The following is a 12,851-nucleotide window of genomic DNA, read 5'->3' on the forward strand; positions in this document are numbered from 1 at the left end:
TTAAGCATTTCCACATGTACTTCTTGTCTATGGTTAGTTCAATTCAAAGCATGGTTTTAAATTAAGGTTGTAGTTGCAGCAGTTAACAATTGTTGAAATGACAGAAAATTATGAGAAAATGTGCAATGTCATTGTGGATACTTTAAAGTTAAAAAATTGCAAACTACAATTTAAAAGCATGGTTGATCATCTGCATTTATCTTTAAAGTACACCACATTCTGACCATTCAATATATTTTCTTATATATATATTAAATTGTTATTCCGTAAATTGAGTCTGAATCATGAACACACTATCCACATCAGTAGCTTGAAACATCGATGTAGGGCCTAGTGCTACATCGACATTGGGAAGTGGTGACACCAATGTCCAAGTGTAATTGGCAATGAGGGCAGCATATTCCTCTTGCATGGCTTTAAGGCAATTCAAATCTTTGGTTGCTTGTTTGTATGTGTAGAGGGTTCATCTGAACTCTGAAGAATGATTACAGAAACAGAAGGCCTCGAATGATTACATCTTGAAAGAAGGCCATCAATTGTTTTTGGTTGTCTATTACTACCGTTTAGAAAAATAAGACAGCTTATTGATTGATGATGTTTATGCATGATATGAATATAAAACTGCATCCTTAATTAACTGTGAAATATCGATTGCTCATTATACCCTGTTAATTGCGTGAAAGTAAAATACTTCAAATTGGGGAGTTCTATACAACCTTCTTGATGAAAAAAGTTTGAATAAAAGATTTTGCGTGATTGAATTGGGTTCATTTATTTAAAAATAAATAAAATAGTGAGAATTCTTAATCTCTCTTAATATGAAAACACATACTTAATGAGCTTTAATCAAATTCTCCTCGATTATATTGATTTGTCTGAAAGATTTTACTTTATTTATTTAGTTTAAGCTTTTGAAATAATTAGTTTATGGAGCTTTAATAATTTAGTGGTTAGGACTTTAATCCTTGGAACAACTTAAATTTTGCGAATAACTGATTCATGACAATGAAAAATACATAAAAGACATAAATACAATCCAATAGCCAACTGTCACATGTTATGATAACTTGTTCGTATTTTCTTTGAAAAATAATCTCTCATATATAATGCATGAAAATAGAGGATAATGATTTTCTTTTACATTTTTTGTTTTCCACTTTGTTTAAATAGAAGATTAGTTGCTACACAGGATTTGTATTTGTAGTTTGTCTATTTAAATAGTTGGCCTATTAGTTGTGACTCACATTCACAGTTTTATAGGATTAAGTTAATTGGTCTATTAGTTGTGACTCATATTCACGGTTTTATAGAATTAAGTTAAGTCTAAATCCATGTTCTAATAAGAATTTAATAAATAATTCTAAAAGGATTAAAGTGATATAAGTTTAATACTTCAAAAGAAACGTGCAGATATCTTCTAAAATAAATTGAAAAGTGTGGACAAGTGTATTTCCTATTAGGAGATAAACAAACCATAATGCAGGACAAGGACAGAAGAGTTTGAGCGAAGATACTGCAAATCCACCAACAGGGTTAAGAAATTCAGAATACCACACCTTTTATAAGACAAGTCCATTCTACAATACCACATTGTTCTGAAATTCGAAAGTAGACTATTGATCTTATCTTGGATTTTTAGCCCGTCATAACTTATAGACATGAATATACCGATAAAAGGCACATACAGAGAGACCAGAAATGTAAAGTGACAAGTGAGAAGACAAATAAAAATTACAAAAAAATAAAAATAAATAAAATAAAAAGAAACATTCAATGGGGTATGCACTAGCAAGTTGTACGTGGGTGTTCTACATATGTTCCAATCAAGCACACACAGACAAAGGCATGTCTTAATTTTTAGGTCTTGCTATATTAAGACCTTGTAACTGTAAAATAGTGCTATCTAGTTCTATACATAGCACACATCATTTATTGTTGTTGCATCATTCACAAACTCCATCTTTCAATCTTGCTGTTAAACCAAACTTCCATAACCAATCGTTGCAAATTCCTTGCCACATGGATCTTCAAAGGCAAGAGCCATGCCCTTCCATGGTCACTCAAACAGAAAAGGAGGGTCACAAACAACCACATGACTCAGTTCCTCGTTTTTTACTAGATCTAAGTCTCTCCACCAAGGACTCAGGTGACGACTCAAAGCCAGAACTCAATCTCCTCAATTGTTTCCATGCAAATTTCTCTGAAAATTCCTCCGAATCTAGCCATGAAAATGAACTGGATCCCAGGGTTTTCTCATGCAACTACTGCCAAAGAAAGTTCTATAGTTCTCAGGCACTAGGGGGACACCAGAATGCACACAAACGTGAAAGAACTTTGGCAAGAAGAGGATACAAAGCTGGTGCAGCAGATTTTGGACACACATACTCCAACATGCCTTTTCTGCCTTCACATGGCTTATACAACAAAGCACTTGGAATTCAGGTTCATTCTATGATTAACAAACCTTCTTTTCAAACACCCTTTTTTGGGCGGTGCCGTTCCAATGGATGTCAGAGGCAGCCTTTGGATTCACAACCGGCAATAGGGAATTTTCGTGTGGGGGCAGAAACTGAGTCATCCTTGGTTGATAGTGTTCCAAAGTTAGGCAAGTTTTCAACAAGGTTGGTGACGGAGGGTTTTGGAGGTTACTGCTTTGGTAGCATTACTCATTTGAAGTCTAAGCAAGAGAAGTTGCAGAAGCTGGACTTGTCCCTCAAGCTCTAAGTAGTTACTCTCCAACATGTCATACCCCATTACCGCAGTTTATTTGTGTCTTTTCTCATTGGCACCTCTTTCCTCTCTCACTTCTTTTGTCCTCATGTATCTCTAGATCCAGCAAGTCAATGCATTTTGGCTACTTACCAGATGTTGTGTTTTGCTTTTAATGTTGTTTGCTTTATTTTGTCATGAATAATGATTCTACATGGAATTATTTCCATGTTAAAACATCCATCAAGCTTTGAATTGCTTTGTAATAGCATGAGTACATCAAACTAAGAGCCTATAGAGGTAGGGAAGTTAGGTCCTCACTGCTTTGATCTGTTCAATAATTGATTATAAAATTATAAAAGTTGATGGATCTACATGTGTTTGATTCGACCAAAAACACCAGTCAGTTCTATAAAAGCAGGTAGAGCTTATTTCACTAGACTACTGATATTCTTTTAGCTATGTTTTGGTCAAGTTTATTAGATACTGAGCATCTTCTACTCCCAGAATTAATGACTCTAGGACCATGTAGTTATTGGAGTTCCCTTATTATTGACAATGCAGTAAATGTCAACCTGGGACTGTTTGGATCAAGGCATGTATGTCTCACATATTGGGTGACAAAGGTCCACACTACGTAGAAATTTGGATGGTAGTGAGTGTCGTTTTATAAAATGTTATGGAAGATTGGTCCACCAAAATGCACAGTTTCAATGGCTGTGATTGTCTCACTGACTCGTACTTTGACCCACCTGTAGTTGGAGAAATCGACCATCTCTATTGGGATCAGAGAAGTAGGTGAGGCAAGCCATGTGAAAGTAAGCCAAAATGACACTCAGCTCTGCTATCACATCATTTTAAAAGGAAATGTTATTGATTAAAATCTTGAATCTTGATTTCTTACCTAAAGATATCTGAAGCAGACACACAAATTTGTAGGTCCATATCCGCCTGATGTTTACACTAATCTCGTTTTAATCATTAAACATAAGTACTATGATGAAATTAAGGACCAAAAGCAACTGAAAGTCTAGTCATTATGACAGTTAATGATCACGTAATCTCACGCTAACAAAGGGATATGAGATGTTTCCAAACATGGATTCTGAATTTGGGCTTTCTTCTTGCTATATGAATCACTTCGGTTGAGGTGTCTATTTTACTTGTGGTGGCATACCTCAGTCCTCACCATTCGTCCAATAAAATATTAAGAACCTTTAATTTGCCTCCCAACAAAGAAAGAAACACAAATGAACACGTGGAGCTGAAATTTTAAAGCAAAAATTGCTTCTTCTTCAACAAGATCTTATATGGTAATCAAATTTGAGATTGTCCGTCCTCTTCTGTTATAAAAGATAGGAAATGAAAGTTGTATTAACATCAACATCTCAACAAGGCTAGTGAAGCAGTGCCTGTTTGTTTTTTCTATTCTTATCATTCTACTTTTACTTTGGGATCACTGTTTGTATGTATGCTCTTGATCAAATTAGTAGCCTATCAAACAGTAGATTTCAACAATTGTTATTTAGTTTATTTCCCTTTCACCTAAATAAGTTGGATTGTAATCATTTCTTTATATGTAAAGAAACACTGAACGTTATTATATACGGTAAATTGCATGGTTTAACAATACCACATGCAATACATCCATGATAAGGTCTGCATCTTTATTTTCAATTCCATTAAAAAAATAATAGTAATGAGAATTAGTTGTATTTTGACTTTTTTAAGAAGGCTAAGAATCTTGAACTTATTATAGTGTTCTACCAGATAATTATTCTGAGTTCAATTTTGATACTCTTTTACGGAATGTTTATACTGTCAACCAGTTAAATTATCTTATATATATCGTTCATTATTAAAACTGCTGTCAATAAATTTAAATTAAATTTTAATTATTCATTCCATGAACCTTTATTGATCGGAAAGACTGATATCTTGAATTACATTTGTTGACCCGACATTTCTTGTACATACCACTCCAATTCACTAAAAAACTACACAATTCAGGTTTTCCTTTACGTTTTCTTGTCATTTAGTCTAGCCTGGTTTAGTTCTAGAAACTTGAACATGAAATATTTTATTTTTTTAAGAGATAAAAAGCCGCCAATCATTTCATTAAAATGAATATAAAAAATGTTTCATGAAATAGAACTCCTATATATTCTATAATAAATAAAAAAACCTCAAGAAATTAAAAACGCAACGGATAAAAAAAAGGAAGAGACTTATGCAATGTTCATAAAAAAAAAAAAAGATTTATATATACAAATCTATTATTTTATTTTCCTGTTTTAAATATTTATCAAATTAAAATAATATTAGAAATTAAAAATTTGTTCCCTTTATTCTCTAAAACTCAACACTCCCAAACACACCTTTACAAAACAAACTTTCTACATTCAATAACTTTCAAACCAAATGAACATGTACTTATTTTAACAATGCTTGCCTTTCGGTGTTAATCATGCTATGATATTCACAGGCACATGTCTGAATGCTGATGGAGGTAACAAACATTACAAGCATAGTGTTGAGTATAGTCATAAGAGCATCTCCGATGAAAGCAATTCATTTGAGTTACTTCATGCATTGAAAAATGAAAAAAGTGATCCCAGTGTGCCATGTTAGCATTAAGTAACTCAAACAGAAATTTACTCCAATAGTAAGAAACTTTAAAAAATTCAACTTTAGAATTTTTTTCAAATCATTTATGAACTAAATTAAAATTTTTATTAAAAAGGATAATTACACTACAATAAAAGAAAATAAATTATGAGAAAAATACACAATAAGTAGATATTAAAAATAAAATAAAGCAATTGCACTACAATAAATTTTTATTAAAAAGGACAATTGCACTACAATAAATTTTAATTTTTTAATTTTTTTAATTTTTTAATTTTTAATTTTTAATTTTTAATTCTTTAAAACGTCTCTTTTTCTTCTTGTTCTCTTCGTAAAAGGGTTTTTTCATTTTTCTTCACCCTTCATTTTCTTTCAACTCCACCTTCAAACTCTGTCTACCGCTGCCGCCGCATCGCCGCCGTCGCGCGCAGGTCCATCCAGAACGTCCACTCGCGGCAAAACGTCCACCGGCGCATCTCCACTGTCCAGGCAGAACGTCCACCGGCGCGCCTTCGCTTTCCATCGGCGCGCCTCCGCTGTCCACCCGCGCGCCTCCGCCGTCCAACCCCGCGCCTCCGCCGCGCCTCCTTCAGTTCACAAAAGTAAGCAACTATTGCTTCACTAAACAACCCTCTCTCCTCTGCAAGAAACTCTTGCTGCCACCTCACACCTCTCCAATGGTAAGAAACTGATGTTAGAGTTGCTTGATGAGCCAAGCAACTCCCATTGGAGTTGCTCTAACAGCGAGTACGGAAAGACTGCTCTTACCTTGGTACCCACTACCCAAACCACAAAGAGTTGTCGAATTTAGTTGGATACTAATTTTATCATAAACCATTAATATCAGCGAGCAATAAAGACGACTCCCCCTAAGCATTGACCAGACCGGGTTTAAGGGTTTGACAAATTGAAAAAGTGACTGACAGAAAATTGGTTATATTAGTGCCTCTGCCATCTGACAAATTCACTCTCAAACTTATTTTAACTAGACTTCTATATTCTGGTTTGTGTGGATGGATTGAATCACCAAGTTATCAAACCTTTCTCAGTTAGGAATATATTTCAACACAAATACATATCTGCCCCAGAAGTTACTCAGTCAGAAAGAAATCTGCGGTACTAAAGTCCAACAGGTCCTCTGTTTTCAACTAAATAATCAAGACTCTGTTAATGCAAATTATGCAATATAGTTGGAGCAAAGAATCCTAAACTGAAGCCTGTATATTCCAACCTTTTCGGAATCTGAGAGTGTCTGAACATAACTAGTGATAAACATGTTAAATCACCAACTTTAAATATTGGAGGAGACATACATAATTCTATGACAATATAGATGAGGTTATTTGGAGCAGCACATGCTGGGAAATAACAATTCAAAAATGGTATGGAAAAAGCTTCGCCAATTACAAGTAATATCTACTAAAACATTATTTTGAAACAAGCTCAAAAATAATTGCATCTATTATTCAGCTGTAGGAAACTAGTAATCAAACATTATGTGTCACTGTTTACAGATTGGAAAGTTGAAATCAATGTCATAGAAGTGAATAAACATGCAAAATCTACAGAAGAGGAGAAAAATATTCCATTAAAAATGCCGCAATTCACTACTTTTTTTTTTCTGAGGTGGAATCCGGAGCAAAAACAACAATTACAATACAGCCATTTCCAATGTTACACAGTTTCCACAAAATCTAACTACAAATCTAAACCTTTGTCAACAAAAAACAAAAATGTGTACTTGCTTAGATTCACACTTCAGTGACAAAACACATAAGAGAAGTGATTCAATAGCTTATCTAATCCAGAACATTGAAATTACAACGCCCTTATTTCCTTTCAATAAAAGCCTTAACCCTTTCCATCCATCCCACCAACTCCGCTTTATCCTTTTGTTTCATATACTGATGCAAGAAAACAGCAAGTTCATCACCAACACCCCTTACTTCCAAGAAATCATAAAGGCTGTCTTGCAACCCATCATCCAATTCCCTGCCAAGAACCAACAGCAAAAGGTGTTAACACAGTTCCAGATCCAACCATCACCCAAAAATTTCAACAAACAACTAAGGGTCAGTTTGGGTAAACTTCTTCCCAAACACTTCTAAGAAAGAAAATTGAAATGATTTTTTCTATAAACTAAAATTAACTTAAGCATAAGCTAATTTGTAGAAGAACACTCTTATTAACTTATCCAAAATCTTATTCTTAACTTATGTATAAGCTAATTTTAGCTTATGGAATAACTTATTTCAAGTTTCATCCTTATTTTTTTCCTAAGTACTTCTAGATAGGTTTCTAAAAGTGAAAATGAGAAGCTAAATAAACCTACGTGAATTCAGGACCGGCATAGGGCTCAGCGATCATCTTCTCATTCGTACGAATGAACAGCCTTTTAATCTCTATACTGTCAGGCCAAGCAGAGCACATGAATTCCAACACACCACCAGCACCTTCTCCCTTGGAGATGGTGACAATTACAGTAATGTGCATTTGCATTTCATCTGAATTAGCCACACCGCCATTTTTACTTGGAGCAGGAACTGCTCCATCAAACATGGTGGCTTCAAGTTTGATATCTTCATCAGCATATTGTCTCCTCAACGTAATCCATCGCTCCCCACCTCGGCCATCCACCATGAAGGAATTGAATTTGGTAACAGGCTGCAAAACAGGAACGTTGGTAATCTTCTCCAAATGCATAGCACACTAATTGATACAAAACGTGGCCAAGTAAATCGATTAGAAAGAAGAAGGGAAAAAAACATGATTTACTGATTTAGGTCAAATCTTACGTTGTTGGGAGGAGAGGATTGGAGCTCGTACTGAATCTCAGATCGGAGGAGTCTCAAAATGTATCCTTCGAAAGCTGATTTGCGCATGTCTGATATGTAAGTTCTTGGGGATAGGTAACGAGAAATACATAGTTGTTGGTGTTGGTGAGTTAGGGTTAGGGTTAGGGGTTTCGCGAGGGATCGAATGAGGCGTGCCATTGAAAAACACGCAGTGGGATTAGAGCGCAGGGTTTAGAGATAAAGGGTTTATGAGAAGAGAAAATCTCACGAGACATATATGACAAACAGGGAACGGGGAACGAAAAGTATTCGATTCATATGGACTATAATATTTAATTTTTATTTTACTAATTATATTATTATTACAAGATTTATTGATGTGATGATTCGTTTCTGTCAAGAATTTGATCAAATTCTTTATTTATTTTTAGTAGAGTTTTCTTTTTTAATTACATTTTTTTATTAATATGGCATAATTTTAGTATTATTGTTTAGTTATAATTGAAATTTCAATGTTATTACACTCGTAATAAAATTAAAATATTTTTTTAATATCATATGTTGCTTATATAAGAAACAATTATATTTGAGTGAAATAGGATTATTTTACGCTACAAATTTTTTAAGTCTTTAACACAATTGTATATTTAAAATTCGAAATCATTAGTTTAGTTTAGTGTGACATAATTTTAGTATTAATAATTGAAATTTCATTGTCATCACATTCATAATAAAATTAAAGTACTTTTTTTAGTATCACATGTATCCTATGTAAGAAATAATTATATTTGAGTCAAATAGAACTATTCTAGACAACAAATTTTTTAAGTCATTAACACAATTACATATTTAAAACTCGAAATCATTGGTTTAGTTACAACAATTCTATATTAAATGATTCACTCGATCTATACTAAATTATTGAAGATATGTTATAAACTGCATATATGTTTATCACTATTAAATAAAAAAAATGCATATCATATTATATTATCATCATAAATAATATTATTGATAAATTAATATTTTTAATGTTATAAATAAATCAATATGAAATATAATTTTTAATCATATATTAAAGATTATATATTTATTATTACTAAATATGAGAACTTTCAGTTTCTTATACAGAATAACATTAATTATTTGTGGATGAAAGAGGAGGTGGGAGCGGGAGCTCTAGTTGGAAAGGACTGATATCGAACTTGTCATAACCAGGAATGTACTCAAACTTATTAGTCCTTAGGTTAGCAACGAAAATCCCATCAATAAAGGAATGCAAATACACAATGTCCCCATCATAGGGATGAAATCCCCCTACACGCTTGAAGTAATTAACACAAAACTTGGTAGGGAGGTGCATAGAGAGATTGGTCATGTGCACCAATTGCCATGTTTGGTAAAAGTTATTTTGGGTGGTGTCTTCTGCTTGCGATATCAGTTCCCACATTCTCAAATGATTATCGTCGCTAATATATGCAATCTTCAAAGTTCCACCAGAGCACCCTAGGTATCCAAAGCTCGCTATATTCATAACATTAGCATCTTCGGGATAATCAATGGTATGACAGCCCACCGAAATGCAATTAATCACAAGAATACTTGTCGCACCCATGAAATACAGATTTCCTTTATGTGCCAAACTAAGCATCCATTGAGGAGCAAAAGCAAATCCATTTAAGCACGACATATATATTATAAACCACTTACTTGACTCTGAGAGGAAAACCTTTATTCTAAAATGACTCAGTCTTCTTATAAAGGAATTCACAATCACCACCAAAAAATGACGAGTAGAATTTGTGGTTTCAGAAATGAAGCCAACAGCAAACATGTGTGCTTCCTTATTTGTGTCAGGAAAAGGAGCTATGTGGGTGCATTCCTTGGTGAGTGGATCATACACAAAGTAACCTTGACCTGATGTGTATCTACCGGTGCAACACAAAAATAAGCCATTGGAATAGCCACACACATTTCCCTTTATGGGCATATGATTTGGAAACAAAGGAGCCTTTTGGGTTTGGGTATTGGATTCAAAATCTAGAGGTGGGAAAGCGAGCATGAGTTGGTGGGGTGAAATGAAGGTGAAGATGGCTTTGGAGAGAGAGTGTTGGCGAGACACGAATTGGGTTGAAAAATAAGGAATTGAAAGCAATTGAAACCAACGCTTACACACACACTTGCATTTCACAGTGGATTTATATGAAAGTTGAAAGAATATTTTTTCCAACACATCATCTGGTAAATTGTTTATATCATTCAATAAAGAAAAACGCTTCAAAAATGATGAAGAGAATGAGATATTAGCCATGCGCAGTGATTCAATTGTTTTTCTACATAAATCAAATGGTACACTACTCTACACTACATTGTTGACAAAGGAGAATGAATGGAGAAGAGGGTGAATTGTTTTTTTTTTTTTGCTTGCTCTTATTGATCCTCGTTCCTTAACCCAATTTTAATATACCCAAGTTTTTTATGGTTTCTTTATTATTTTTAATACTATCATAAATGATTTACGTTTTCTTTCAAATATTTTAAGACTATTCTCCATTTAAAGTTTTATCAATTAAGGAAAGACGACTTTTAGTGAGATAGATCGAGATATGTTCGGAAAAGTATTATAAAAAGAAATGTTAGCATTTATTACATTAATTATATCTTATTATTTTTATATATCTACTAGCTTTTTTAGTCATATTTTTTCATTTATTTATATATTATTGTCGGTGGAAAAAAAATAGAGACATATTAATTAATATTATGTTGATCCACCAAATGCATGAATCAACTAGTGCAAGATTACTTTATGGTATTAAATTAAGTTCTACATATATAATTTTATATCTATTGGAATCGAATATGGTACTAATTAGGGTATTCACAACAACTCACACTTGGTTCAATCAATTAAGCTAAATCCCCTTAAAAATTTAAATGGGGCCCCTAATGGTTAACTTCAACAACAAATCTTAAGCCCTAAATATGTAATTGTCTTAAATACATGTGATTTGCACAAACAAAAACATAAGATCTTAACCACTTATCTCTTTTAATTTACCATCTCTTATTTTTATTTCAAAGTTGAATTTAATATGAAATATTATTAATAATTATGTGGAGAAAAGATAAATACTAGAAGAGGGGTTGAACCATGTCTATCAAAAAATGCACCTTTTCATAGTGAAGTAGTAACACTAGTTAGATGGAGTGCGAAGAGAAGTCAAATGAAACACTGAGTATTTTTTATATTAATTTATCTAAACCACCAAGATTACGTACAATTCTCAATCCAACAAGATTGAGTTCCACTATCTTTTAACAAAGATACAAGTATTCTTTCAACAAGTCACTTCTGACTCAACCCTAAGTGTTCTTTAACTTGTCTCTTCAAGCAACTATCCAAGTATATTTTTTACAACAAGCCTTTCTAGGCTTAACAATTGAGTATTCTTTTAACAACAAACCTCTCCAAACTCAACCTTACAACATTGGTTATAAAGTTTACAAAGATGTTATTCCGTCTCACTTAAATGTTATGCAACTAATATAGTGCAATAAGTTTCTTACAAGAAATAATGAAGTTTATACACAATTATAATTTATAGAATGTGTCTCTACGAAATATGTCTTTTCTCTTACTTTTTTCTTTTTGCATTTCAAATTTTCTTATATAATAACTTTGGAGAAAATGATCATTGTACTTTGAATCCAGCTCACAAGCTTATTTATTTGTCTTCAACATTTTTCCTTGTAATGAAAAGTAATTGTTGACTCATTCAATGCAAGTATTAAATACATTTTACTAAATAGTACCTTTTATCTAATCAATGAAATTACTTATCATCTTTTCATACCAAACGAAATTTGTAGAAGCAATGCCAGCACAGAGCAACAAGAACAATGTCTTTATTTGTTTTTTTCCATGATTTCAAGGATCTTCATTCACGGTTCTAATGAAAAGCTTGATTTTATTCTCTTTAATAAATTTATGAATTTTATGATAGCTTTCTAATATGATCTATTAAGAAATAAAGCATTCAAATAAATTTTTTTGTTAGTCTCAATAAATAATAAACATTTAATGTATATAAGACAAATTGGATGTTTTGTCTGATTCACAGTGTTTTACAAATGATATATATCTTACACTTCGTCTAACAATCATTTTTGAAGATATTTTTTCTTATAAAAACGTTTCATTTGTTAATATTAAAATTCTAAATTTTGAGAGATCCAAGATCATCTTTTGACTTAACAAATTAGAAATAAATTTATATCACAAATTTACTTATTTTTGTAAATTCAAATATGATTTATGTATTTAAGATATTTTTATTATAAATTTTAATTGCATAAAATAAATATTTGTCTTATATAACAAAGATTTATAATAGATTATATAAAAATAAATATAATATTTTTATATATAAATATATATTATATTTGAATGTATAAGTTATATTTAAAATTTTTATAAATAGATATTTTTTAACATTGCATTATATTTTAAATTTATAATAAATAATTTATATTATAATACAAGATTAATTTTAATTATTAATAACTTATTTAATATAATTAATTTAATTTATGAATAAATATAATAAAAAATTTAAAATCGATAAGAAATCAAAAGATTCTTTAAAAACTCTTTTATTACAGAAAAGTCTCTGCAAAAATTTTCGTTAAAAAATTCTAAAAAAATGTTATTGTTTA

At 32.0% G+C, this 12,851-nt stretch overlaps 3 protein-coding genes across 4 annotated transcripts; 1 reads left to right on the forward strand and 2 right to left on the reverse strand.

Moving 5' to 3' along the window:
• The first annotated feature begins 1,613 nt into the window (after nucleotides 1-1,613).
• LOC109789458 (zinc finger protein 1) lies at nucleotides 1,614-3,106 on the forward strand. The gene has a single exon (XM_020348417.3). It carries the CDS (start codon nucleotides 2,020-2,022, stop codon nucleotides 2,722-2,724), a length of 705 nt encoding a protein of 234 aa, XP_020204006.1. The 5' UTR covers nucleotides 1,614-2,019; the 3' UTR covers nucleotides 2,725-3,106.
• A 3,794-nt stretch (nucleotides 3,107-6,900) lies between these two features.
• On the reverse strand, nucleotides 6,901-8,426 carry LOC109789454 (uncharacterized protein At2g39795, mitochondrial). 2 transcript variants are annotated; one of them, XM_083074696.1, is made up of 3 exons: nucleotides 8,133-8,426; nucleotides 7,670-8,046; nucleotides 6,901-7,329 (listed from the first exon to the last, which is right to left on the reverse strand). In XM_083074696.1, exons 1-3 carry the CDS (start codon nucleotides 8,328-8,330, stop codon nucleotides 7,167-7,169), a joined length of 738 nt encoding a protein of 245 aa, XP_082930822.1. In that variant the 5' UTR covers nucleotides 8,331-8,426; the 3' UTR covers nucleotides 6,901-7,166. The 2 variants fall into 2 exon arrangements, with proteins under 2 accessions (XP_082930822.1, XP_020204002.1); XM_020348413.3 differs by having other exon boundaries at nucleotides 7,670-8,001; nucleotides 8,133-8,421.
• An 844-nt stretch (nucleotides 8,427-9,270) lies between these two features.
• Nucleotides 9,271-10,443, reverse strand: LOC109789452 (uncharacterized). The gene has a single exon (XM_020348411.2). It carries the CDS (start codon nucleotides 10,441-10,443, stop codon nucleotides 9,271-9,273), a length of 1,173 nt encoding a protein of 390 aa, XP_020204000.2.
• Between the last annotated feature and the right edge of the window lie 2,408 nt (nucleotides 10,444-12,851).

The sequence above is a fragment of the Cajanus cajan genome, chromosome 5, assembly GCF_000230855.2.
Source record: "Cajanus cajan strain Asha chromosome 5, NIPB_CcT2T_4, whole genome shotgun sequence".
NCBI classification, from domain to species: Eukaryota; Viridiplantae; Streptophyta; class Magnoliopsida; order Fabales; family Fabaceae; genus Cajanus; species Cajanus cajan.

Coding starts and splice junctions, on each gene's coding strand:
- LOC109789458 (XM_020348417.3), top strand. CDS start 2,020: ATGGATCTTCAAAGGCAAGAGCCATGCCCTTCCATGGTCACTCAAACA.
- LOC109789454 (XM_083074696.1), bottom strand. CDS start 8,330: ATGGCACGCCTCATTCGATCCCTCGCGAAACCCCTAACCCTAACCCTA. Junction 8,047..8,132: donor AATCCTCTCCTCCCAACAAC/GTAAGATTTGAC, acceptor TGTATCAATTAG/TGTGCTATGCATTTGGAGAA. Junction 7,330..7,669: donor TATGCCGGTCCTGAATTCAC/GTAGGTTTATTT, acceptor GGTTCTTGGCAG/GGAATTGGATGATGGGTTGC.
- LOC109789452 (XM_020348411.2), bottom strand. CDS start 10,443: ATGGCTAATATCTCATTCTCTTCATCATTTTTGAAGCGTTTTTCTTTA.